Genomic DNA, 25,532 nt, shown 5'->3' with positions numbered 1-25,532 from the left:
TCCCAACAGCACTGGAAGAGTCCACTGGTGACATGGAATCACCAATAATACATATATCACCACGGTGTCAACCCTCTCTGTAGGGGTAGCCTATGGTGCAGACTCTGGAGGGGCTAGGAGGGAATCCATATCGGCACGAAGGCTGGCCAACTCTGCTTGGAAGGTAGATAAATCAATGGTGCAAGTCAGGGACATATTGTTACGCACCAGTAGCAAGAAAAATTTAGTGGTAAAGGTCAGGGTCTCCCTCTCTTAATACCAAAACTCAGGGTCTGGCCCACTCAACATGCTCTTTATTAGTAGCGAGCTGTCAAACAAGCCATCTCACAAGGGACTCCCTTTGCTTGGCATTCTGCTAAAATTTTCCGCTCTGAATAATGCACATTCGATAACGAACAATGTTGTATTGATGAGCGGAGTCTGGTCTGGGCCATAGATGAATGTGCAGAGGGTGGTCTCGAAGATGTCTACAGAAAACCCCCGAACGAGTGTAGCCTCAAGTAGAGGCTGAGCTGCAGGCTTAGCCCTCTTGGAGATTGACTGTCTAATAGGTGCAGCATAGAAGGCATAAAACTCTCTGACTATCTTCTTGTTCTACGTTTGTGGGGGTCGTACCATCCACTAACATATGTGTCTACAAAATAGCCCCTCTATGACTGTAGTGGGGTAGAGGCTACCTGTGAAAACCTGACGCTTCTCGGTGACTAGTCAAGCCATCTTATTGTTCTCATTCAGCATGGGGGCATATCTGTATAACATAAAATGGCCCTTCACACACCATCGATTATGCTCATCATCTACTGGTGCAGGCTTGAAACTAGGGGGCAATAAAATGTCACCCGCACTATCAATCTCAGAAGACGAGGTGCTGATGCCATTAGAATTGGAGTCAGAGCCTGACCGGGATGCAGACTCAGAGCCAGCTGGTGATCTGATTAGTGTGACCCTCTCATCAGATTGTGGGCAATGACCACGTTGGCAACCACCAGTTGTGCTCGGTTCCTCATAGTATGAGGAGGAGTAGGGGAGGTCCTGGTGATGGGAGAAATATAGTCAGTGTCTTCCGTGTCCTCTGCAATGACCAAACGTCGCGAGGGAGCGACTGATTTAAATTTGCCCATTGCGGCGTAAGTCAAAGATTCCTTGGGGGCCATAGTAACTATAGAATCTTAGTTAGTACCAAAACAAGCAAACAAAACACTTGGATGAATTTTAGAACAATAAACGAATCCAAAAGAAAAACTAAAAAAAATTTGGGCAGTAGTTGAACTGGCGACCCATGGTGGGTAGCAACGGTCTCTGGGTTGACCTATGGTCCATAAGTCCCCTCCGTAGGTTATAGTACTCAAAATTAGGTCTCAAATGTGGGAACCATTGATGTGTAGAACGGTTCATCGATGGAACGACGAACCGTTGTCCACACCGTGGTTCGGCACTTAGCAAATGTTTTGTGCGTTCCTTGTCAATAAACACGACCTACGGTCCGTAGAATGACCTATTGTTGATAGACGGGGTCTCGTGAGTTAGTCTGTGCCAAATTTTCAGATGGTTCACTTCTTTCAAACCTTTTCCTTCACAAATTTTACACAACATAGGCTTATACATGCATTTTAACAAGTAATATGATATTTAATCATCCTTAGGGTTCCAATTTTATAGAATTTTACAATTTATCACACAGATAACCACGAACCCTAAGTCAAAACATCCAATTTGGCCTATTAACTTGAATTATTCAGTTTTAAGTAATTACACCCTCACATACCATCACACAAAGGGTGTTCTAGCATACAATTTCACATACAAACACCAAATTAACAACCCAAGGTCAAGTTCATTGTTGCTTATACAAGCCTCATAGCATTCTTGATCATAAGAACATAGGAAAATAGAGAAGAATTAAAAACATTCTTTTACAATCGAAGACATTTTCATTTAAAAAGCAAGCGGAAGACTTTCTAGACTTTATACACTGTCTCAAACCATCTAATACCTTCAATACAACATTGGGACTTAGCCCATAAAAAAGCTTTAACAAAACTAAAGACATAAAAAGGAACATAATGGGTTTTGTCCTCGAAACTATGAGGACTCACCAAGTCTTCATCTTCAAGCACCTTAGAAACCTATCCTTCAAGCATAGAACACCAACATTCAAGTTATACTTTCACATTTGAACATAATCAACATAAAACCATTACCTTCACATTAGCCTTCACCTCAAGCAACCCTCACGCTATACTTTGTGCAATGTATGGGTAGTGTCTCATACCACCACGCACACTAAGGTACCATCTTAAGGTCACCAAAAGTGAACTTACCATTTATCCTTTTCACAATAAAGCATATTAGAGACATAAACATTACATAAGTCACATGATCCCATTAAAACCAACATCTAAGAAAACTCTAAGTCATACTTATGCAATGTGCAGGTAGCATCCCATATTACTACTCACACTAAGTACTCCTTTGACGTCACCATACACAAGGCACATTGATACTCCACAAGTCACAACAAGGAAGTAACTCATAATAGAATCCAAGTATAGTATGCATCTTCACATTAAACATATATGTATTTAAGTCACCCATTCCTGATTAGTTTCATTTAGAACACCTTAGTTCATTAGACATTAAACCAACATTCTTATTAGCATCATCATAAGATCCCATTCATTTCATTTAACATTATAAAGGAACACACCCTGACTCCTCTCAAAGCCTACTTGTGCAATGCATATATGGCGTCCCATACCACCACCCACACTAAGTAGTGCATCCTTAAGAAGCCATAGTTTCATTAACATTCTTTGTATGGGTAAGCCTTAACCGACATAGACCATGAGAGCTTGACATGGAATCCCACTGTCACCGTCACCGGATAAGGGATTCCTACTTGCCTAAGGTAGGACCATTGTTCTTTAGCTTAAGTGGATCCACTAGCTAGACCTATGTGGGCACATAGTTATAGGGTAGGGAAATTGTTGCTAGATAACCCGTGTCAAGTCAGGTGAGGGCATCCATCTCAAAAGATTGATACTAGAAACCACGCCTCAACTCACATGAGGGCTTCCATCTCATTTCAATTCCACTAGGTGGTTGGTATTATTCCCCGCGGAATACTTGGCATTAATTACATTCGTTTAGTATGGGACAAGAGATTGTTACTAGATACCCCGCCTCAACTCACATGAAGGCATCCATCTCAAACCCAACATACTTAAAAAGGGGTAGGGATTGCTACTAGATACCCCACCTCAACTCACATGAGGGAATCCATCCCAACCCACCATTCATTCATTGGAAAGCTCATAGATTCAAAGATGTGAAAAGCCTTACACCTAAGAATCCCCTTATTGTGAGAAAGTCCTTTAACAACAAGTCATTTCATTCATTAGAGTACAATTAAGAATAGCCTTTCAATAGACTCGACATTCATTAAAATTATCATAAACTTCATTCATTCATTCGTGTGTGTGTGTGAGAATAGCCTTTCACATAATCACCATCATTCACAAGTGCTAATAGAGAGATATATTAAATCCTAACACAATTAGCTTCTAAACATGATCATCTTTCATGCGTTTAGATCACACACATACTTCACATCACATTCATTTATATACAACACTTTGAACATACTTCAATTACTCACAATATGCCTTCAAGGACATGATCACAATATACATAGTAAGTAAACACCTTCGTCTTTTAAGTGGATCATCAATTCAAACACAATTCTATCTCAGATGTAATATAACCATAATTTGCCCTTTCAAGGCAATGCTCGCAAGTCATCAACAAATATTCAATTCACTATAACCAAATCATAAATAATGGTGCCAATCAATGTCCCAAAGGATTATAGACAAGTTTCATTCATAAACCTTCATAATCATCAAAACCCACTTCATAAAAGTACATTTTAGGAGTTGAAGGAAATTCATTGGTTCATGGAGTATTTTCATCATAAAATACAATTAAACATCAATCCAATAAATATATGCCATTAGAAACCATTTGAAATAGTTTGGCAAAAGAACCCATGAGATTGAGTAAAACCCTAGATTTTTCTTACTTTGAAATCACTTTGGATTTGTCTCCTTGAATGGAAAATTTGACAAGGATCAAAACCATCATACCTTTACTAAGATTCTCCAAGAAATTTGAGGAAGAACCACCTTGAAATCACAAAACCCTAGCTTTCACCTGTTCTTCTTCTTCCTTGAGCTAGAAAGAGAACTATTGAGTGAGGAAGACTTTCTTTTTATTCTATTTGGAATGACTTAAATGAAAGGAATTTAGGGCTTAAAATGTAATATAGTTGCTAGGAAAAGAATGGAATAGTGTAGGGTCAATTTTTTAAAAGAGCTAAGGACCACCAAAGTCTTAACATAAAATTTCAGCCCTTGCCCGTTTTAGTTCGGCCATTAGACACTTGGGCTCGCCAAGTGCACTAGGCGACTCTACAAGTGCACCCTTGCTCCGCCCTTTGTTCCAATGTTTTCACTAAGTGGACTAGTCATTGGGCAATAAGAGGGGAGAAGGGTGACACACCAAGCTAGTTGGAGATGATGCACCTAGTTCGCCCTTTGGAACCTTGGGCTTGCTAAGTGTACTAGGCGATTCACAGAATGCATACTTCGTTCGCCCAATTTTCCAGTTGGATCACTATGTGGGCAGTCTCTTAGGCGAGGTGGGGAGTCATTGGGCGACCAAGGCTGACCATCGCCAAAAGGTCCCTAGGTGAACAAGGTTTCTTCCACTCAATCTTGCTAGTATAGATCCTTGCTTGTACCCTAGTCTTCTTCCTTGCTCAAATAAGTTCTAAAACAGTCTACACATCCACCTAAAGTCATACTCGCCCAAACGTCAAGGCTCTAGTTCAACCTATCATTTTCTAAGTTGTTACACATTTATTAGATATCTTTTTAATTTTTCTTTTTTAATTACTTGTGACAAAAACCCCATTTGATACTTGACGCTTGAGTCACCTGTTTTAAATTTGTTATGTTTTCATTCCCCAAAGTCTTTAGTTATGGTTAGCCTTAGCTCTTCCGCACTTAACTACTAATTTTCACGCCCACTCCCTTAGGACTCGACCCCAACCCTTGGCTGGGTTACTAATCTATTGTACGATCATAGACACTTACATCGGAAGTTGTGTCTTGATTACAGAAACATCAAAATGGCAGTGCTGCCGGGGAGTGGTGTTACGTGACAGTTTTTGGCTTGAGTCGAATTCTGCTTTCGATAATCATAGTTTACTAACTTTATTTTTAGTTTTGTTTTCCTTTTAATTTGTTGATGTGAGTAGGTACCCTAAGTATGGCTGGGGGAAATAGTGACAACTCGGCTGAGACGAGCCATTAAGTCGAGAGAGACTTCGAGTTAACTACACTAGTAACTTAGATGAACGAGTCGTCCACCAAATTATTAGAGGTGGAAAACCAGTACAATAGTCAAGGGAGGTACATACCTCCTTACCAGAGGATATCATCTAGAGACAGGGAGAACAATCGCGTCGAGGACACACTCCAAATTATTCTCCGAAAGATCACCGAAAAAGATCAAATGTTCGAAGAGATGAAGGAGAATACTGAAGTGTTGAATCAAATGGTTGGGTCTCACTCTAGATCGATCTAGCTGATCAGGACACTCCTGAATTATGCGGTGCCTCCTCTTCGCCCAAATGAACTAATGGAGTTACCTAGTAACACTAGGGACAATCCCACAAATAGAATGTGATTGGGGACTCGTATCATGCCATGACGTTAAATAAGGCACTTTTTGGGAGGCAACCCAACATTTTAAATGCTTTATTTTACTTTTATAAATAATGGTGTGTTAGTGGTGTAGGTTTAGAAGCTGAAAGTGTTTGGAAAATATAGATTGGCGAGTAAAATGGTTAGTTGGCAAATCACTGAAGAGGTCAGCGTGTCCGACTTTACCCGTCGTATGGTTCAATTCAAGGTTAATTCAGAGCATGTAAAAAATGGTGAACTTAAGAAGCAGTTCGGCGTGAGACTAACGTAGGCGAACATGCGTGAACTGGATGGTTTATAATGGCAAAGAAACTTCAAATTTGAAATTCTTCACTTTCCCTCACTATTAAACCTACTAAATTAACACGAAGGTAGTATTTTCTTTATTTTAGCCCTTTACTAGCATTTTAGTTTGTTGATTTGTGCTCGGAGTTGGAATACTTTGCCGCGTAGCTTTTTAATTGCATTTTAATCGGCATCTAAAGTTGGTTTCCAAACCTCAAGTTTATTATTGAAAATTTTGAACTCTTTTATAATAATAGTATCATATTGATGTGTGTTGGGCCTCTCTGAGAGGATTATAATGCTTAAATGCCTATTTTAATTTGAAAATCTTTCTTGTATTGTTAGATTGTCAAATGCCCGTAATTTTTGTGATTTTTAATGATTTGGGTCGTGAGTGTGTGTTGTTATAATGATTGGGTGAAGTCTGAGTAGCCTAGGTTTGTGCTAAAAGTCAAAATTTTGCTCAATGATAAAGCGGGTAACACCGCTCTTAAGAGCAAATATCGTCAAATGGCCAAATGCTGCAAATCTAGGAGAAATATGAGTTTCCCAGGGTGATGGGTAGTACGGGTCACATTTGAATTTCGATAGTGCATTGTTTGATTTTCTTTTCGGGGATTGCGGGGTTGAATTTGAGAAGGTGGATGGAAAATGGGCACGTTGGGTTATTCGGTGAGCTGAGTCGAGCTCGCCGAACCACTTGGTGGTTCGCCTATTTCCTTCACATCACTTTTTAATGTCGCGTCAAATTGGATGTTTAAGTTTGTAACTTTCGGTGAGAAGCCATGGGTCGTCGAAAGCCCTCGGTGACTCACTGAAAGTACTCTTGATCGCTTAGTATGCTATTCTAACCCCCTAATGAACTGTAACTTTTGGCAGACAAACCCATGATCACTGAAAGTAGTCGGTGACTCGCCTAAAAGTCCTTCCCATCGCTGAATTGCTATAATTTGAAGGAAATCCTTTCTGCGAGCCCGAGTTAGCTCGCTAAAGAAGTTCGGCGACACGCCGATCCACTTGGCGAGTCTTCCTGCCGTAGATTGCTTGTGCTTCTACTTGATTTTTTTTCCTAAATCTTCCCAAAATTTTTCAGATACGGTACGTAAAAATCTAATCGAACCACCCAAGAAAAAGGCAAAGGTAATTTCAATAAATGAAGGAGGATCAAAACCTCCAAAGAGGAGAAGGGATGACCTACAACCGGGAGACAAAGGCAAGAGGAAGAAACATATAGCTAGAAAAGGAGCAGCTATTGAGCCAGATTTCTCTGAACCAGAGGATGAACTACCTCTGATTAACCGAAGGGATGCTCTCCGGGCCAGATCTCAGAACACAGCAGCCAGTACTCTTTCAGCTGCTACCCCGCCTACTACTGAATCAGTGCCAACTCAAGCACCCTCAGAAACTCCTGCACTACCTGTTGCTCCTCGACCTAGATTGCTGAACAAACTAAAAGGTGAAGGAGTCAGGACTATCATAGAGGAGAAGCCACTATCTACGAAGGGTCTGGAAAGCAAATACCCATATGCTTTGGACACCCTCCGCTACTACGAGTTCGAGCAATTCACACAGCTTTGAGGCTCTTACATTCCTTTTTGGGTGAGAAAGTTTTACACTGCTTATGGGGAGTTGGTGCCTAAGAACAAGAAGAAGGCAAGTGAGTTTCAACCGGTGTAGTCGGTCATGGTCAGAGGTAAGGAAGTGGAGTGTAAAAATGAGCATGTTAACTTTGTAGTGGGTAGACCGCTTCACTCTTTACTTCTTTACGAGGGGTTATCGATTGTTCAGTCCTTAGATGATTTGAAAGGTTGGTTAGCTCCAATGATATCTGACACCACCCCGAGGTGGATGGATGCAGGGGAACCTATTGAGAAGAGGGACATGAACATCGTCTCCAGGTTCTGGTTTGGCTTCATCAGCAACACCATAATGCCATCCTAGAATTAGTTTATTCTTCTCCATCCTAAGGCGTCTTGCCTTGGTTATATCATGGCTAGGAGGCGGATCGATCTGGGACTGCTGATGTCACATGAGATGGCTATGAGAGCCAAATAGAAGCTGACGTCTCTGCCATTTCCATTTCTGTTCACTGAGCTGTGCCGACGACCTGGAGTACCTCATTACACTACGAGGGATGTTAAGGCCACCCCGTCTTCCTCCACCAATTTAGGGCGTATTGAGGCCGAGTTCACATGAAAGGAGGTTGATAGGAGGAGAGCAGCTCAAGCAGACACTTCTGCAGAGGTCAATGTTGACTCATTACCAATAGAGGCATCTTCGGTGGCTACGACCTCGGACCCCTCAGGTATACTCGCTCCTTCTTCCTCTTCCTCTCAGGCTCCAGGTGTTTCCTCATCCAACCAGCCTGTCATGATTACTCACGGCATAATCCTGAAGATGGGGCGGTTGGCCTATTCAGCTGATATGAGAGCTACCCGATTGGAGATATCCATCCCAGGGATGATTGGTAGTGCCATGTTGGCTAAATTCACCCCCCTTAGGGCCTCTGTTGATGATTTGGCTACCAGAGTCACTGCTTGTGAGATCGGATGGGGGCAGACATCTAGAGTTTCATCTTTGAAAGTCGAAGTAGCAGATTTGAGGAAGGATGTAGACTATTTGAAGGATATGGACTTCACTTCACTGATGCGGGATGCAGATGATGAGGATGGTCCTGAGACCTTGGGGATTCCTCCGGCTACCACCAGTGATGTGCAGAGGGATGGCACAACACATGCAGAGTTGGATGCAGACCCCAACGAGGTGTTGATATTACTACATGCTGAGGAGACGCAGGAGAGCAGAGATGAGGGCATATTCAGAGACTTGCCAGACCTTATAGAGACGGTTGTATAGCCGGTGATCCAGACATTATCGAGTGTGCCGTCCACAACAGCTCCTAGTGGATCTGGTATTTCTATTCCGTCTGATGTTACTCAGGGCACTAAGGCCCATATACAGACTGATACACCAACCACCGAGACCCCAACAGAGAGAAAGACTGCATAGAAAAGACCTTTCTTTACCTTCCTCTCAGTCATATTATATTTTCACTTATGGATACTTTTATTTGCATTTTACGACAAATACTTTTTAATTGTGGTGGGGTGAGGCCCATACCTTTTGTGTTGATAGTTGTGTTTTGTGTTGCTCTACTTTAAAATTGTGTTCTATCTGTTTCTGTGGATGATTGAGCTTATGGCTCATTTTATTTTATATTGCAAAATGATTTTAACCCGTCCAAAATTGTTGCCACCTCATGTATGATGAATGTGGTTATTCTTTTGCAAAATTTAAGTCTCGGTCCAGATCAGTATCGATGACTTGAATAGTGCTCTAAATCTAACGAACATGAATGCGCGGCTACAATGATGTTAAATAAATTTGCATAGACAATATGTTAACTCTTTGCATCTTGTTTTGACTAGCCTAGTATCGAATCGAGTCTCTTGTAATGACCGTTGAACACTAGCAAAAGTTTGGAGTCTTGTTTGACTATAGTGTTGATGCCTAATGTGATGAGCTTACTTTGAAACATGCATCATAAATCCTAGAATTTTCCCCGTTGGTCCAATCGACTAAGTAAGGCTAACTCGTGATGTAATCTTAGGCGATTCAACGAGTGTGAACCAATTTGACATATACCCCTTTGTGGCCTACCTTGTGAGCATGTGTCAACCTTTGTTGAACACCCATTGAGTCTAACCTTTCTTTGGAAGAAACTTGATGAACACTATAGCTTCCTTTATCCACTACCTATAATCTTCTTGAGTTGTGGTTAATTGAATAGCCAACTTAGGCCAAAATCCTAAGTTGAGGGTTTGGTGAAAAGAAAAAGGAAGAGTCAAGAAATGCAAGAAAAGTCTCCCTTAACTTGTGGTGTTGATAAAAAGCAAACCCCTCCATAAAAAAATAAAATAAAATAAAAAAGAATGAAAAAGAAAATTGTGGAATAAAGTACCAAGGAAATGGCGATTCCAAACAATCCATGGGAAGTGAATAATGATATGACTTAAGAGCACTAGCAAAAATGATAAAGAAAAAGGAAGGGGAGTGTTGTGAATACCACATCTCATGAGGATTAAAACCACTGAGCCTAAATGACCATACCTTTGCACTCAGCCCCATTACAAGCCTTAAAAATATGTTTTTGATCTTGAGTGAGCTGAAACAAATGTCGATAGGAAAATACGGGCAAACCTATGGGTGATAGCATGCATTGTTTTCATATTTGTTAGTGTGAGTGTTGCATCTGACTTCTGAATTTTAAATGATTAAATCTTCATAAGAGAATATGGAATCATTGTTCTGTGAGAGCAGTCGAACACTTTAGTTGAGCTTGAACTTGCATTTGAGGCAAGTATTGTGAGCATGAGTTTCTTTGATATTGGTGAGTCACTACTTCAATCTTTGAGTGCACAATTGATCTTTGAATAAGTAAATTAAGTCTTGTTCTGTGCATTCATGATCGAGTCTTGCGTAGAACTGTTCAAGACACCCTTTTTGAACGGCTGAACTTGAGTTTGCTTGAGGATAAACAAAAGTTTAAGTAGGGGGTGTTCATGAGTCCAAAAATTTGACTCATTTAGGGCTATATTTTAATAGAAATTGTGTCCTCAAATGCTTATTTTAACTCGATATCTGATGAAAACCTTTAAGTTTCAAGTATTTGAAGTTTGAGGGAAGGCATGGACACTATCGAGCAAAAAGGAGCAAAAGAAACTAAAAGAACGAAGAAATGAATATCTGCGAATTGCCGAACCCATTCGACGAATCGCCAATAGATCGCGTATTAAATTTTGGTTCCAGTGTGTTGAGCCTTAAAGAAAAGGAGCAAATCGGTGGTGAAAAGGAGCAATTGGCATATCGCCGAGCAACTCCGCGAAGTAGTGCTCCATCGCCCAATGATCCAGGACATAAAGATGCAGAAGGCAACTGATGAAAGGGGATGAAGTCTAGAAAAGGGTGGATCGTCGAGTGCATCGCCAATCCCGACTAACGTCGCCGAAAGATCTTTCAGAGCACATTTTCTGAAAAATATAAATACTAGTTCAACGTTTATTCTTAGTAGAGCATTTTACCTTGTTTTACCTAGCTTTTAGATTATTAAGCTTTAGGTAGACTTTTTGGAGATATTCTCTCTATGTTTTGGAGAAGGTTTTGAAGAACTTGGAGCTTTCAAGGGTTTCATCTTCAAGAAATTGGACTTAGGTCTCTTGGATTCTTCACGTTTGTCTTGTTTTAAGACTTAATCTTGCATGCCCATTGATGGAAAATGATATTGGTATATGTCTTTATCTCTTTTACATGAGTAGCTAAAACCTCAATTCTTAGGGTGTGATTTTGTGAATATGCGTTAAATTAGTAGTTGGGTCTTGCTTGTTGATAGTCTATTTGTAGTTTAAATGTGATTTCATTTAGTGGTTGTGGATGAACTGAATGAAGTTGTAGTTGCAAATATAATCTCATATATGTGTTTTCGTCTTGCGAGAGAGAGAGGTCGTATAACTAAGACCACTAAATTGATGGCCAATGCGAGTGGGTCAACATGAGGTTCAGCTCGAGAGAGTGAACCCTAGTCCCATGTCCACACACTCAGCTCGAGAGACTAAGTGGGTTAAGGTGGAGGCTATTCTTCATGCGCTAAGTAGGTGTTCGAGAGGAACCCGCTTGAAATGGGATATGTTGCTCGAGAGAGAGCTTATCCCCCTTAAAGTCTAGCCTAGTCATAATTACTCTACGAGTTCTATATCAAAAGCGTGTACCCAATGATTTAGTCTATCCCGTATTCCATTCACATTCCAAGAACCCCCCTTTCATTTATTAGATCTCTTTGTTAATTTTGTTGTTTTTACTTACTTGTGACAAAACCTCCATTTGATAATTGACGCTTGCGTCACCCGTTTTAAATTTGTTAGGTTTTCATTCGCCAAAGTCTTTAGCTACGGTTAGGTTTACCACTTTAGCACTTAACCACGAATTTTCACGCTCACTCCCTTGGGACTCGACCCCAACCCTTGGTTGGGTTACTAAACTATTGTACGCTCGTAGACACTTGCATCAGAAGTTGTGTCTTGATTATGCAAACATCAGATGCACCACAAACTTTGCAAGAATCAACTAAGCTATCCTCTTTGTAGTATAACATGCAATCATTAGTACAAGCATCAATCTTGTTGTATGAAATCCCGAGTTCTTTAATTATCTTTTTTGCCTCATAATATGAATTAACCAAATTGGCACCATCAGGTAACAACTACTCTTTCAACATTTTAAATAACTTTATTGTATAATGGCAACTCGAAATCCTTCAATAGGTGGTAAAATTTTCTTGCTTCAGAATTCGGTTCCTCCTCAAGTAAATCATCGCAATCAGAATGTGTAGTTCCTCCTTCAAGATTAGGATATAAATCTCTCAGCAGTTCTTCTACTTCATCTTCACCCTCACATTCTTCTACTTCATCACCATCTTCATCTTCTGATGTATCTTCAAATTTTGAATTTGATACTGACAATGGCTCACCCAAACATTCTCCATGATCATACCAAAAAGTGTAATTGCGAATTATTCCATATACTATCAAATGTGTCTCAACTATTTTATGAGTTCCTAAAGTTGTATTGTAACATTTGACACGTGGACATCGTATTTCATATTCTTCTCCTCTCTTTTGAAAAGCATAGTCCAAAAACTTCTACACGCTAAGTAAGTAGGTTTCATCTAGTCGATTATCAACAAGTTGCATCCACTCCTTACTAGGTGCCATAACCATTAAGAGTACATAAAATTTAGATTAAAAAAATAAAGGATAAAAAAAATACCAAGATCCACACAACTAGTTACAATCAGATCCACACAAATTTTTCTATCAGACCAAATGAAAAGAAATTTTCTCTGTAAGACCAAATGAAAAAATACCTCCTAGAAAGATTTTTAATCTTCAATAATATTTTAAGTTGTTGGAGGAACAACCAAGTTAAAGTTCGTATCTTTGTCCATTTTGAAAAGTTTGATACACTTGCATAAGGTTTTCTTTATGCAGTTTCTCTTATTCCAGTTGTTGCTGCTAATTTTTATAACAAATTCAAAAAGTAGAGTTAATTACCACTATTTTATATATACCTGCAAACTGATGGACAAAATACATTCTACTCTTTTTTCCAACTTTCTTAAAGTTAAGTATTACCCTTGATCAAGAAGGGCAACAAAAGAGACTCAACGTTGGAAATATATGTTCTTACATTCATAGACAAGGCAGAAATCAGATTGCTCTTCAAATGCTATTATACATGAGCTCTTGCATATCTAGTTCCGATCAATGGAAGGAAATACAATGTTAATGTTTAATCTGGAAAAGCTAAAGCTTGTGTTAAATAATTGGAGGCAAGCCTATAGGATTAAGCCTCCATCATGCATGATTAAGACATACACAGATGGTACTTTCAATACTAATAAATGAGATACTAATCTTTGACATTTTCTTAAGATTTTCGTTGGAATTACTCTTGGATTTCAATGTAACAGATAATCACTTGCTATTATTTTTTGTTGTCTCTTATCAAAATTAACTGAATCTGTAAATCTGTAATTAGAGTTAAATGATATCCATTGTAGTAATTTAAACTAATCAATCCAAAAAAGCCCTTCAGAATTTATATTTATATTCAAAGAAATCTCATTGAATACTTAAACAAGAGGAGTGGATTAATACCCCATTTTTGTGAATATCTAAGACTTATAAACAGTGCAACAGAGAGTCATTTAAGAATTAAACGATAGGTTTTTCATAGTCCTACTTCAACCTATAATTCTGCAAGAACAAAATCAGTCTTTCTCATCTATGTTTTTATACTTGGAGTGTCTAATAGTTACTTGTAACCAAGAAGATGAGTCATTGAATTACAAGTCATATACATGTATATGTCTGTATCATGTTTAAGGCTAGCAAAATCTCAACACCCAATAACTTTTGCCGATGAAATCATTAACCTAATTAATGTTAAAAAGATGATGAAGAAGAAGTAACTTGTATACACAAGAAAAAAACGTCATAAATATAACTTATGAAAGAAACACAACAACTCGATCGGAAGATGAACCCACCTGAAATATTGTTTCAAGCAAAGTTGTATTGGATTCTATTTCGAACAGAGCAGCAACAACTCGATCAGAAGGATGAACCCACCTAAAATATTGTCTCAAGCAAAGTTATGTTGGATTCTATTTCGAACAGAGCAACAACAACTCGATCAGAAGAATGAACACACCTAAAATTTCATCTTGAACAAAGCTTTGATGGATTCTCTTTCAACCAGTAGATCGAGCAACAACATAACAAGGAAGAAGAAGACACCTTTATCAATTTAATGGAAGAATGTCGTTGAAATTAGGGCAGACAACAACAACACAAAGAAGAAGACACATCTATACATTCAAGGGGCAGAGAATCGTTGAAATTAGGGCAGATCACATTCATTAGGTGTAGTGGTGATCTGAAGAAATTAGGGAAACTTTTAGGACAAGCTTCTATTTTGAGAAATTAGTAGCTGATAGTTTTTTTTCTTTTTACTTTTAGATTTAATCTTTTAGCGCCTAAAATTTTGATAATGAAAAGTTTTCGTAGGTGGAAAAACATTCCCGCTCAAGCCTCAAAATAGGCCTCCAATTACATTTTAGGACTAGTTAGTAACTTTTTTAGGGACCTGATTTAATGTCTTCACAATAACATATACCAATAAGGACCGAAATATAATATCGTCCCAATAGATATACTTTTAGAGAAAAGACTATAGACTAGTCCTTAAATGTTGGTCTTAATTAAGACTTTTTCTTGTAGTGTGAATATTGCTCTTAATTGAACAAACATGAATGTACGGCTAGAATGAGGCAAAGTTAAGTTGCATAGACAATATGTGAACCATTTGCATCACGTTGTGACTAGCCAATTATTAAATCGAGTCCCTTGTGATGATCGTTGCACACTAGAGAAAGTGTGAAGTGTTTTTTGACTTTAGTAACGATGCCTTGTGTGATAAGCTTATTGTGAAACATTCATGACAACACCTAGAATTTGCCTCGTTGGTCCGGTCAACTAAGTATGGCTATCTTTTGATATGATCTTAGGCAACTTCGTAGAGTGTGAGCCAATTTGACATATACCTCTTTTCTGGCCTACCTTGTGAGTGTGTAAACCTCTCTTGAACACCCCTTGAGCCTTACCTTTCTTTGGAGGAAACATGATGACAACATGACCTTACTTTACCCATTACCATTAATCCTCGTGAATCGTGGTTGATTGAATAGCTAACTTAGGCAAATAGCCTAACTTGGGGGTGTGGTGAAAAGAAAAGGGAAAGTCAAGAAGTGCAAGGAAAATCTCCTTTAACCCATGGTGTTGAGAAAAATGGAACCCCTCCATATAAAAAAAAAGAGAGAGAAAAACGAAAAGAATGAAAAACAAAAGTTGTGAAATAAGTTGAAAAGTACAAAAGAACTGGAGTTCCCAAACAATCCATAGTAAGTGAATAATAGGATGACTTATGAGCACTAAAAAAAATGATGAAGGAAGAGGAAAGGAAGTGTTATGAGCACTACATTTCATGAGGATGAAAGTCATTTAGCCTAAATGACCGTACCTTTGCACTCAGCCGCATTACAAGCCTTGAAAAGACCTTTTTCATCTTGAGTGAGATGAAACAACTGTCGATTGGAAAATACAGGCAAACCTATGGGTAAAATTATGCATTGTGTGAGCGTTGAATTTGATTCCAAAACTTTAAATTGTGAACCATTGTGTGAATATGGAATCTTTCTTTTGGTGAGCCAATTTGAACACTTTTGTTAAGCTTGAACTTGCATTTTAAGCAAGCATTGTGACCATGATATTCTTTGATAATGGTGAGTCAAAACTTGAATCTTTGAGTGCATAATTGATCTTTACATGAGTAAAGTGAGTCTTGTTGTGTGCATTCATGATTGATTCTTGTGTAGCACTATTTGAGACACCCTTTTTGAACAGTTGAACTCTAGTTTGCTTAAGGACAATTAAAAGTTTAAGTTGGGGGTGTTGATGAGTCCACTATTTGGACTCATTTAGGGATATATTTTGATAGAATTAGTGTCCTCAAATGCATATTTTGTCTCTATATCTGATGAAAATCCTTAAGTTTCAGGTATTTGAGTTGAGAGACAAATCATGGACGCTATTGAGAAAAAAGGAACAAAGTGGCTGAATGAAGGAAGAAAGGACGGCCTAACGATCACCTAATCCATTAGGCGTGTCGCCAAAAGGCCTACAATCTCACCTATTTTTCCATTGTGCTTAACCTTGAATAAAATGGTCAAGTCTATGAGGAAAGGGAGAAGTCGGCGAATTGTTGAGCTGTTTCGTGAAGCACGACCATATCACCCAATGATTCATAACGCGTAGATGCTAAAGGCGAAAGCTAAAAGGCGAGGTACCAGACCAAAGGGCGGATTGCCGAGTAGTTTGGCGATCCTGACTAACTACGCCGACTAGATCCTTCGCAGCACACATTTTCACAACTATAAATACCCACTTAAATCTGTAGCATAGAATCAAGCTATTGGACAACTAAGTTTTAGAATAGAACTGATTTTACATATTTGGAGACATTGTTCTTGAGCCTTGAAGATTCAAAGGGTTTCAACTCAAAGAAATAGGAAGTTGGTCTTCAAGAATCTTAATCCTTGACGTGTTTAAATAGTTTATTTATCGTACCCATTTGATGGTAACACCTTCTGGTATCGATTTTTATCTTTTTTTCCTGTCTAGCTAAAACCTCAATTCTTGGGGTGTTATTTTGTGACTATGGGTTAGATTATCTGTTGGGTCTTGCTTATTGATTGTTTATTTGTTGTTTAAATGTGATTTCGTTTAGTAGTTGTGTATGAACTGGATGGAGTTGTAGTTGCAAATATGATTTCATCTTAGTGTTTTCAGCTTGCGAAAGAGAGAGGTCGTAAAACTAAGACTACTAAATTGATAGTTAGTGGTATTGGGTCAACATGGGTTCAGCTCGAGAGAGTGAATCCTAGTCCTTCTCCCACACATTCAGCTCAAGCGAGTGAATGGGCTATGGTGGAGACTATGCTTAAAGTGGGAACTCGTTGTTCGAGAGGAACCAAGTAGATTCGGGGTAAGTTGCTCGAGAGAGAATTTACCCCCACTATAGTCTAACCTAGTCACAAATGTTCAACAATTTACTAGCAAAATCATGTACTCGATAGTCTAGTCTATCCCATATTCCTATCACATCCCAAGAATCCCGTCTCTCTATCTAGTTTTTGTATATTTTTGTTGTTCGTAGTTTTTAATTAATACAAAACCCCCATTGATAATTGACGCCTGCGTCACCCCCTTTATATTTAGTATGTTTATATTCGATAATGTCTATAGTTATGACTAATTAGAAGTAAATTTCATTTTTCTATTAATTCTAAAAACCACTCCCTTGGGACACAACCGCAACACTTGGTTGGGTTACTTTACTATTGTACGATCGTAGACACTTGAATTGGAAGTTGTGTCTTGATTACGCAAACATCAAGAGTTCACTTGATTGTTCAATGATGAAAAGCCATCTTTTATCCCTTTCAATAAATCATCTGAACCTTCAACTTTGTCAACTATGCGTGACAACAAGTCATTCACTCGGGGACTGCTTGCGCTCCCTTTTGATTTTGGACATTCAATTGAGTGAGTATGTTTCTCCTCATAATCATCTTCCCTTCCCCAATAATCATTTTTCTTGGCCCAATCTTGATAGTATCTCCTTTGTTCTTCTCCATTATGATAGGTCCAACCTTGATTTCCGTCTCGCTGTAGATAGCGTGGGTGGGAACCCTCTTCATATCTCTCGGAGTTCCAACATTGATTCTCTCCCGGCCTTAAGTAACCGAAAGAACACACTCCACATATCCCCTTCATGGGCTCTTGTAGAACTTACATTTGGGTTAACATCTTCTTCATGCTTTCATCCCTATCTATCTATTTATTAAGTTGCTCTTGCGTTAATCTAAAATGAAATTGATAGACTTGATCTTCTTTGGTGTACCATCCTTGGTTTATTCTAGTCATGTCATCCAGAAGAAACAAACCTACCTCAAATGATTCTAACATTATACCTTCTCGATCCAATTGATCAGCTACTCCTTTATTAATCGAATCGAGACTCCGATAGATATATTAAAGTAACAAATCATTTTGTAGCCCATGATTTGGGCATTTAAGTGGGACCTTCTTGAATCTCACCCACGTTTCTTGGATGGGTTCCCCGTCTCGTCGCTTGAAACTTTGAATTTCATCTCTAAGACTCATCATCCTTGATGGAGGAAAGAATCTTGTGTTAAATGATATAACCAGCTACTCCCATGTTGTGATGGAATTGTTTGGTAACTCGACTAACCACTTATTAGCTTCTCCCGTTAAGGACAGTGGAAATAACCGCAGTCGAATTGACTCTTGTGACACACTTTTCAATGAAAAAGGACTGCAAACCTCTGTAATGTTTCTCACATGATCATGCGGGTCTTCCTAATCTAGCCCTCCATATAGTCCCCTCATTTGAAGAAGATGAAAAGTTGTTCTAGTGACTTCAAACATCGCATTCTCATAAGTTTGTAGGAAGCAAATTACACCCATTACGCCCGATTGAGCTAGGTTGTAGACACTATTGATGTCGTCTATACCATCTGGATGACCTGCTTGGCTTTCATTCATCACTTTCTCATTTATGTTCAGTTCTACGTAGTTCAACCAATACTTACACAAAGCAGCCAAAACTAATTCAACTATAGCCAACGAATTTGAGAGTGTCAAATCTTCAATCAAAGAATTTTAATTGAATTAGTTTTGGCTGCTTTGTGTAAGTATTGGTTGAACTAATTCAATTTGACAGTGACGCCATTTTGATTTTACGTTTCACTAGTTACAGTTTAAGTGTCAATGATTGTGAGTAGTAATATAACCCAACTAGTGAGTTGGGGTCGATCTCACAGGGAGTAGTACTTCCTTCAAATTCAATAATAAAAGTACAATGACAACCTCTTCAATCAAACAATTCTTGCATAATTAATGTTTAAATCTCAAATTTTGGGTTTTAACTATCAATCCAAATTTAGACTTCAACAAAAACAATCAAGCATTAGAGTACAACTTGGGGAATTGATCAGCCAATTATTCAATCTCAACGATGTGGATAAACGTTACTGCTCATAATGGGATAATTTGTTTTGGGTAGGTCGAACCATATATGGGTAACTTTTGCTCGAACAATTACCTTTTCTATGTTGAATTCTCTCGAACTTCAACATTAATCGAATGAGGCCCAACTCTTTACCCTCATCAAATTCACTATCTCGAGCTGAATACAAAGGATGGATCACTTATTTCACTCTCTCAACCTGAAACCAAGGAAACACACTACTAAGGGTGCTAAGATTGCCACCTTGGTACCACACCTCTCTCTCGAGCAAGTGCACAACACTAAAATTGATACACGAAGTCACACAATTCAACCTTGGAACACAACAACAACTTCGACCCACTTCAATTAACACCATTCTTCCCAACTAACAAACACACACTAAGTAAATTCAATAATTAGCTTCATGATCAAAATCCCAAGTAAAGGGTTTTTGCCACTCATCTCAAAAATAGGAAAATCAAAATCAATTTTCACTCCCATAGTTAGGTACAAAATGAGAATTATAAATGAAAAACAATTGAAAATTTCCTCTCTCTCAAAATCTTGCTAAAATCAATAACTAAACGCTTTGGTAGTGTTCTCTCTCTAAGTAATTCCTTCCTCACATTCTAAATGAATTTATCTCTCTATCCTAAACTAATTTAACAATTTTGAAGTGTCACTGCTTTTGACCACTCGGCGAAGTAAGTCGAGTGTCGCTGACTGATCGGCGAATCACCGATTGTTCTTCATCTCGCCTGCATTTTTCACTTTTTCTTGGTCTGGCTACTGTAACTTTAGGCGATCCAGGTTGGGGTCACCTAATTACTTCGCGATGCACCCTCTGTCCTTCCATCTCGTCAGCACTTGCTTGAATCTTCTTTAGCACATTTGGCGACCTAGTTGTCTTTCACCGACTAGGTAGGAGATACGCTGAATATAGTTGTTGCTCCCCGAATTCACCCCCATCTTAGCTTCGACAATCAATAACTTTAGGCGGTATCTTGGCGATTTGGTGTTTCGCCGAATGACATTGGTGATTTGCCGATTCGTCGAATGACATCATCGATCATCAGGTCTTCATTTCTTCATTCCTTTAGCTTTCTTTGTTCCTTTTTTCCCAATAGTGTTCATGCTTTGTCTCTAAATCCAAGTACGTGAAACTCAAGGAATTGCATCATTTATTGAGACAAAATATGCATTCGAGGACACTAAATTTAGCAAAAATAAAGTCCTAAATGAGACCAAATCGTGGACTCATCCAGGGCATTGGGATGTCAGTTGATCTTATTTCTTCAACTTATCATATTATTATTGTGTTTGTACTTTGTGAAGTATACATTACGATTAAAGTTATTTTCTGTAAAATTTGTTATTCCTTATATCTTTTAGCGAGCTATTGTGCTAAGAATGAGGCAGAACTAATGAAGATTTATTATTTTGTATCTAAGGGGGTGTGAAACATTTCTTCCTCATGAGAAATTATCACAAACAATTTGTCGAAAATCATAGTCTTACTAAATGTTGTACCCCATTCTTTTGGTTATATACTTGTCAAACAATTTTGTTTCTAAGCAGACTCACTCCACTACCAAATTGGACTTTCCTATAGCAAATCAATTCAGACATGTCAGTCTCCTTTTGAGTCTCTAAATGATTAATTTTTCTAAGTTGAAGTACTGTAACACCCCTAAATACTAACCAAGAGTCTCATGTTGATTTACCGTTGCTTAATTACTAGAATATGTTTTAGTCTCATTTTGGGAACTTGAAGTGTTGTGATAATTGCCAACTTGCTTAGTATAAATTCTTATCGTAATTTAAGGATTTGTGATGGGGTGTTTAGGTAATATCCTAATTAGAATTATGTATAACTTTAAAAGGAAGTTAAGGGATATACATATAGATATATATGTATACATTTTGGGCAGCACACAAATATTTGGGCAGCACCTTTGAAGGACAGCTGCCCAAGGGATAAACATCACTTGTTGACTATATATTTTCACCCCTCCTTTAGTAATTTCGTTTTTCTCAAGCCTTAGAACCTTAGAAACATATCTAAACAGAATGTTCTTCAAAATCACAAGAGAAACTTGGCCCTTTTTGGCTGGAATTCAAGAAAACACACTTCTTTTTGGTAAGTGACGAAATCTGTTTCTCAGCTGGGTAGTGTTTGCTGTTTTATGCATATCTCTCGTTCTAGAAATTAGTTTACATAGAGTAAATATGATTTGGAAAGATAATACGTAGACCTACAACTCTTATGTTTATGTCAAACTCTGATTCAGCTGTTATGGATTCGAAATATGGGACGCAACATAGGACAAGTTTTGTCCAGATTCTGGAATTTGAAATTCTGTATGCACAGCTGTTAGTGTTTTGACTATATCTTGTTGTACACAATACATTTTTCGGTGATTCTTGTTTTTTTACAACCCTAAGAGATGTATCTACATATTTCATGAAGGTTATAAAGTCTAGTTTTGCTGTTTTCCATTTCAAATCTAAGTTGCGACATGAGGTACTAGGCTGGCCAGAATCACTGTCTTGGGAGCATTGTTGTGTTTGTGCAGGCGAATTTTACTTGTGATGATGATCCTATTTTACATCAATATTATTGAGCTTCCAGGGATTAAAGAAGTTGTTTAATTGTATTTTAAAGGTTGTATATACTCGTGAACAAGTTGAGGACCTTGATACATTGGTTGGACTGCTTCCTTGCTAAAGCTCCGAGGTTTGTGTATAAACTTGTACTTTCACTCTTTTAACCTCTAGTATATTTGAAATTGGATCTTGCTACCTTGGTTACCTCTTGTCACTTTGCATTGTTGTGTTGGTATCCTTTGAGACGTTAAAGATGCTTGTGTAACTCGCCCACTTGTACGGATTGTTTGATCACCTAGCACTCTTGTTGGGACCTTTTCCTTCTTGTGGCTGTGACTTTGTCACTCTTGGCATGCCTCTTGATTCGGATCATTTGCCATCTTGACTTTGGATTTTTAGTTCGTCTTAAGTATGGATGTTGTCCATTTTAAGTACGAATTAGAAAGCCATTTTTAATATGGTTCTTGGTTCTCTTGATTATTGGGCTTTCACCCTTCTTGATATAGGGCGTCGACCCTTCTTGATACTTGTTTGTGCTTGGTGTGAAGACATGATGTACATATTGGGCGAGCCTTGTTGTTGAGTCTCTTGGAAAATGATGTTATGAACGTTCTTGACATGTGGGTCTTTAAAGATCGAACTTGATACTCTTTATATATTGTTTACTTGATTTATTAATTATGTTCAATTATGTTGCCCATGACTTGAGAAAGTTTGTTTTGTGAATCGGATGGCTCCGAAACTATAGTTTTGCACCACTAAGCTATATGCTTAGCGATAGTTGTTTCTATCGTAGGGGAATGATCGAGTGGATGCAGGAAGCGGGCCATTGGAGATGGAATTTTTGAGAGCCTTAAGGAAGATCACATTTGCATTTAGACATCTATATTTTGTATAAACCTTGGGACTTGTACATGATCTTTTTGTTGTATATTTATATGAAATTTCGATGACTAATGTGATCATGTCACCATGGGTTGTAAATTAAGTATGACTATATGTTTTGTTCTTTTGGGGTGTGTAAGCCCAAGTATTGCAATATACTAAATTTACTATTTGTTTTGAATATTTGTGTGAAGCATGAACGGGCTGATTTCGGTACTTCGAAATGGGTAATATTCATATTATTTCATCCTTAAGTGTGAATATAATATATGCATGAAAAGCTCATCGGTTATTTGCTTAAAGTGATTTTGGGAGGGTTTTTCCGTCATAAGTTGAAACTCCGTGCCATATCAATTTTGACATCACATAAATGTTTAAATGTACAAGATGCACATCCTTATCTAATTTTTTTCCCTTTATGAACCTAATCCCTCTATTAAACTAAAATCAATATGGCCATAGTAAATCTCTTTTAATTGTCGCAAGTATTTAAGTAGTTTTCTTGCTTAGGTGGTAGTGTCCTTTCGAAAGGGTCGTTACAATTATTGGTATCAAAGCCTAGGTTTGTGGTTCTAGGACTTTTGTTGTGACTTACTTGTATACTTGTTCACATTCGAAAAAGGTTCTATTTGTATTATTTGTTCACTTGCATGGTTTATAATATTTTCATCACATGTAGAGTGTACATGCATCATGTACATGTCCCTAACGCAATGTGATCTTCCTTTTGAAGGATTAAGTTATGGCCTCTTCTTCTGACCGACCTATGGAAGCTGATCGTGAAGGGTCGGGTAACTCTGTGCCCCAGCCTCATGCACTAGAAGAGGTGGGCGAACCTTTCTCGAATCAATATGTTCCCCACACTAGTGGGTCTGAAGTGGGAAACCATCAGGGTGTAAGAGCGGGTTCACATCCTCAGATGAGCCGTGTACTCAAGCTAGGAATCCTCCTTTTCAACAAATGGTTGAATTCTTCCACCACATGGCTGAAGCGATGCATGATCCCAACGTGATTAACTTTGAGAAAATGAGGAAAATGGGTGGAGTAGAGTTTGAAGGCACCGTTGATCCCACTGATGCTGAACAATGGCTGGAGCGCATGGAAAGGGTGTTTGAGCAGTTGGAATGTTCTGATGTTGCCAAATTTAAGTATGCTATTTCACTATTACAGAAGGATGCTTATGATTGGTGGGTAAGTGTTCCAAATGCCAAGGTAAAACCTCCTGTTCTTACTTGGGATGATTTTCTTAGGGAATTTCGTATGAAATATGTCCCACCTGCTTATTGTGATGCAAAGAGAAAGGAGTTTTTGAATTTAAGGCAACGAGGTATGTCAATTGTTGAGTACCAACAGAAGTTTTTAAGGCTTTCTCGTTATGCTGGAGGTATTATTAAAGAGGAAAAAGACAAGTGCAGGAAATTTGAAGATGGTTTAAATGATTCCATCAGAAAGAATGTGGCGATCCTGCAACATGAGAACTTTTGTAAGTTAGTGTCTGCTGCATTTACTTGGGAGCGACTTGATAAAGAAGAAGCTAGCAGAAATGAAAGCAAATTCCAGAAGCCTAGAACCGATTTTGGGGGGCCATCAAAAAGGGGAAGGTTTGATAACTTTAAGGCTAGTAGTGATAACAAGCCACCACAACAAAAGCAAAGCAGATCAAATTTTTCTACAGCTAGCACGCCAAATTATGGCCAAGGTAAGCCTCGCGTTCCCACTTGTTCGCAATGTGGAAAGAATCACTATGGTACTTGTAGGAGAGCTTCTGGTGCATGTTTCAATTGTGGGAGCTTTGATCATAAAGTGAAGGATTGTCCTAATCCTAATAATGCTCCTTCCTTGAGAACTGAAGGCTCAGTTCATAAGCCTTCTATTAATCCTTCTCAAACTAATAGAGGTGTAAGACCTAAAAACACCCAAGCAGCAGGTACAAGTGGAGCTAATCAAGCTAGTGGGCAAAGGGGTACTGCACGTGCTTATGCTATGAGGCAGAGGGATGATCAAGATGGACAAGACGTGGTTGTCGGTAAATTTCACTTATTTGGCTTATGTGTGTTTACATTGATTGATCCGGGTTCTACACATTCATATATTTGTTCATCACTTGTTCTTCCTGAAAATGTGAAATCTGTGAAACTTAATTATGATGTGCTGGTTGAAAGTCCTTTGGGTTATCAGGTTGTGTGTAATCGAATTTATCGTGATTGACCCTTCGTGATTCAAAGCCTGGTCTTCCCTGCTGATTTGATTGAAATGCCCTTCAAGGATTTTGATGTTATTATCGGGATGGATTGGCTTCATAAATATCATGCAGTGGTAGATTGTAGATCAAAGCATGTGAATTTTAAAGATCCGACATTTTCACACATCATTGTACAAGGTGAAAGATCGTTGACAGCTAGTATTATTTCTGCGGCCTTGGCAAGAAAATTGATGCGTCAAGGATGTGGGGCATACCTTGCTCACATAATTGATACACGGTTGGAGAGTCCTTGTATCAAGGACATACCTGTTGTATGTGATTTTCCAGAAGTTTTCCCAAGAAACCTTCCTGGATTGCCCCCGGAAAGAGAGGTTGAATTCATAATCGAGCTTATTCCTGGATCTACCCCTATTTCTATCACTCCTTATAGAATGGCTCCGGCAGAATTAAGAGAATTGAAAGCTCAATTGCAAGAACTTCTTGAGAAAGGTTTTATTCGACCTAGTGTTTCTCCTTGGGGAGCTCCTGTTTTGTTCGTCAAGAAGAAAAATGGCACTCTTAGGCTTTGCATCGAC

At 38.5% G+C, this 25,532-nt stretch overlaps 1 protein-coding gene and 1 non-coding gene across 2 annotated transcripts; both read left to right on the top strand.

Annotated features, from left to right (window-relative positions):
- The first annotated feature begins 18,284 nt into the window (after nucleotides 1–18,284).
- LOC125812762 (small nucleolar RNA R71) lies at nucleotides 18,285–18,391 on the top strand. Its single transcript, XR_007442023.1, has one exon. It is a non-coding gene; the product is annotated as a small nucleolar RNA R71 (small nucleolar RNA).
- A 5,398-nt stretch (nucleotides 18,392–23,789) lies between these two features.
- On the top strand, nucleotides 23,790–24,943 carry LOC125812753 (uncharacterized). Its single transcript, XM_049492229.1, has 2 exons — nucleotides 23,790–24,780; nucleotides 24,933–24,943. The coding sequence occupies exons 1-2, from the start codon at nucleotides 23,790–23,792 to the stop codon at nucleotides 24,941–24,943; spliced, it is 1,002 nt and encodes a 333-aa protein (XP_049348186.1).
- Nucleotides 24,944–25,532: the final 589 nt, after the last annotated feature.

This window comes from Solanum verrucosum, unplaced genomic scaffold (genome assembly GCF_900185275.1).
Source record: "Solanum verrucosum unplaced genomic scaffold, falcon-dt-bn FXZP01000033.1, whole genome shotgun sequence".
Classification (NCBI taxonomy): domain Eukaryota; kingdom Viridiplantae; phylum Streptophyta; class Magnoliopsida; order Solanales; family Solanaceae; genus Solanum; species Solanum verrucosum.
This window is presented reverse-complemented; position numbering and strand designations above follow the sequence as displayed.

Excerpts from the sequence above, each read along its gene's own strand:
- LOC125812753 (XM_049492229.1), top strand. The coding sequence starts at position 23,790 with ATGGGTGGAGTAGAGTTTGAAGGCACCGTTGATCCCACTGATGCTGAA.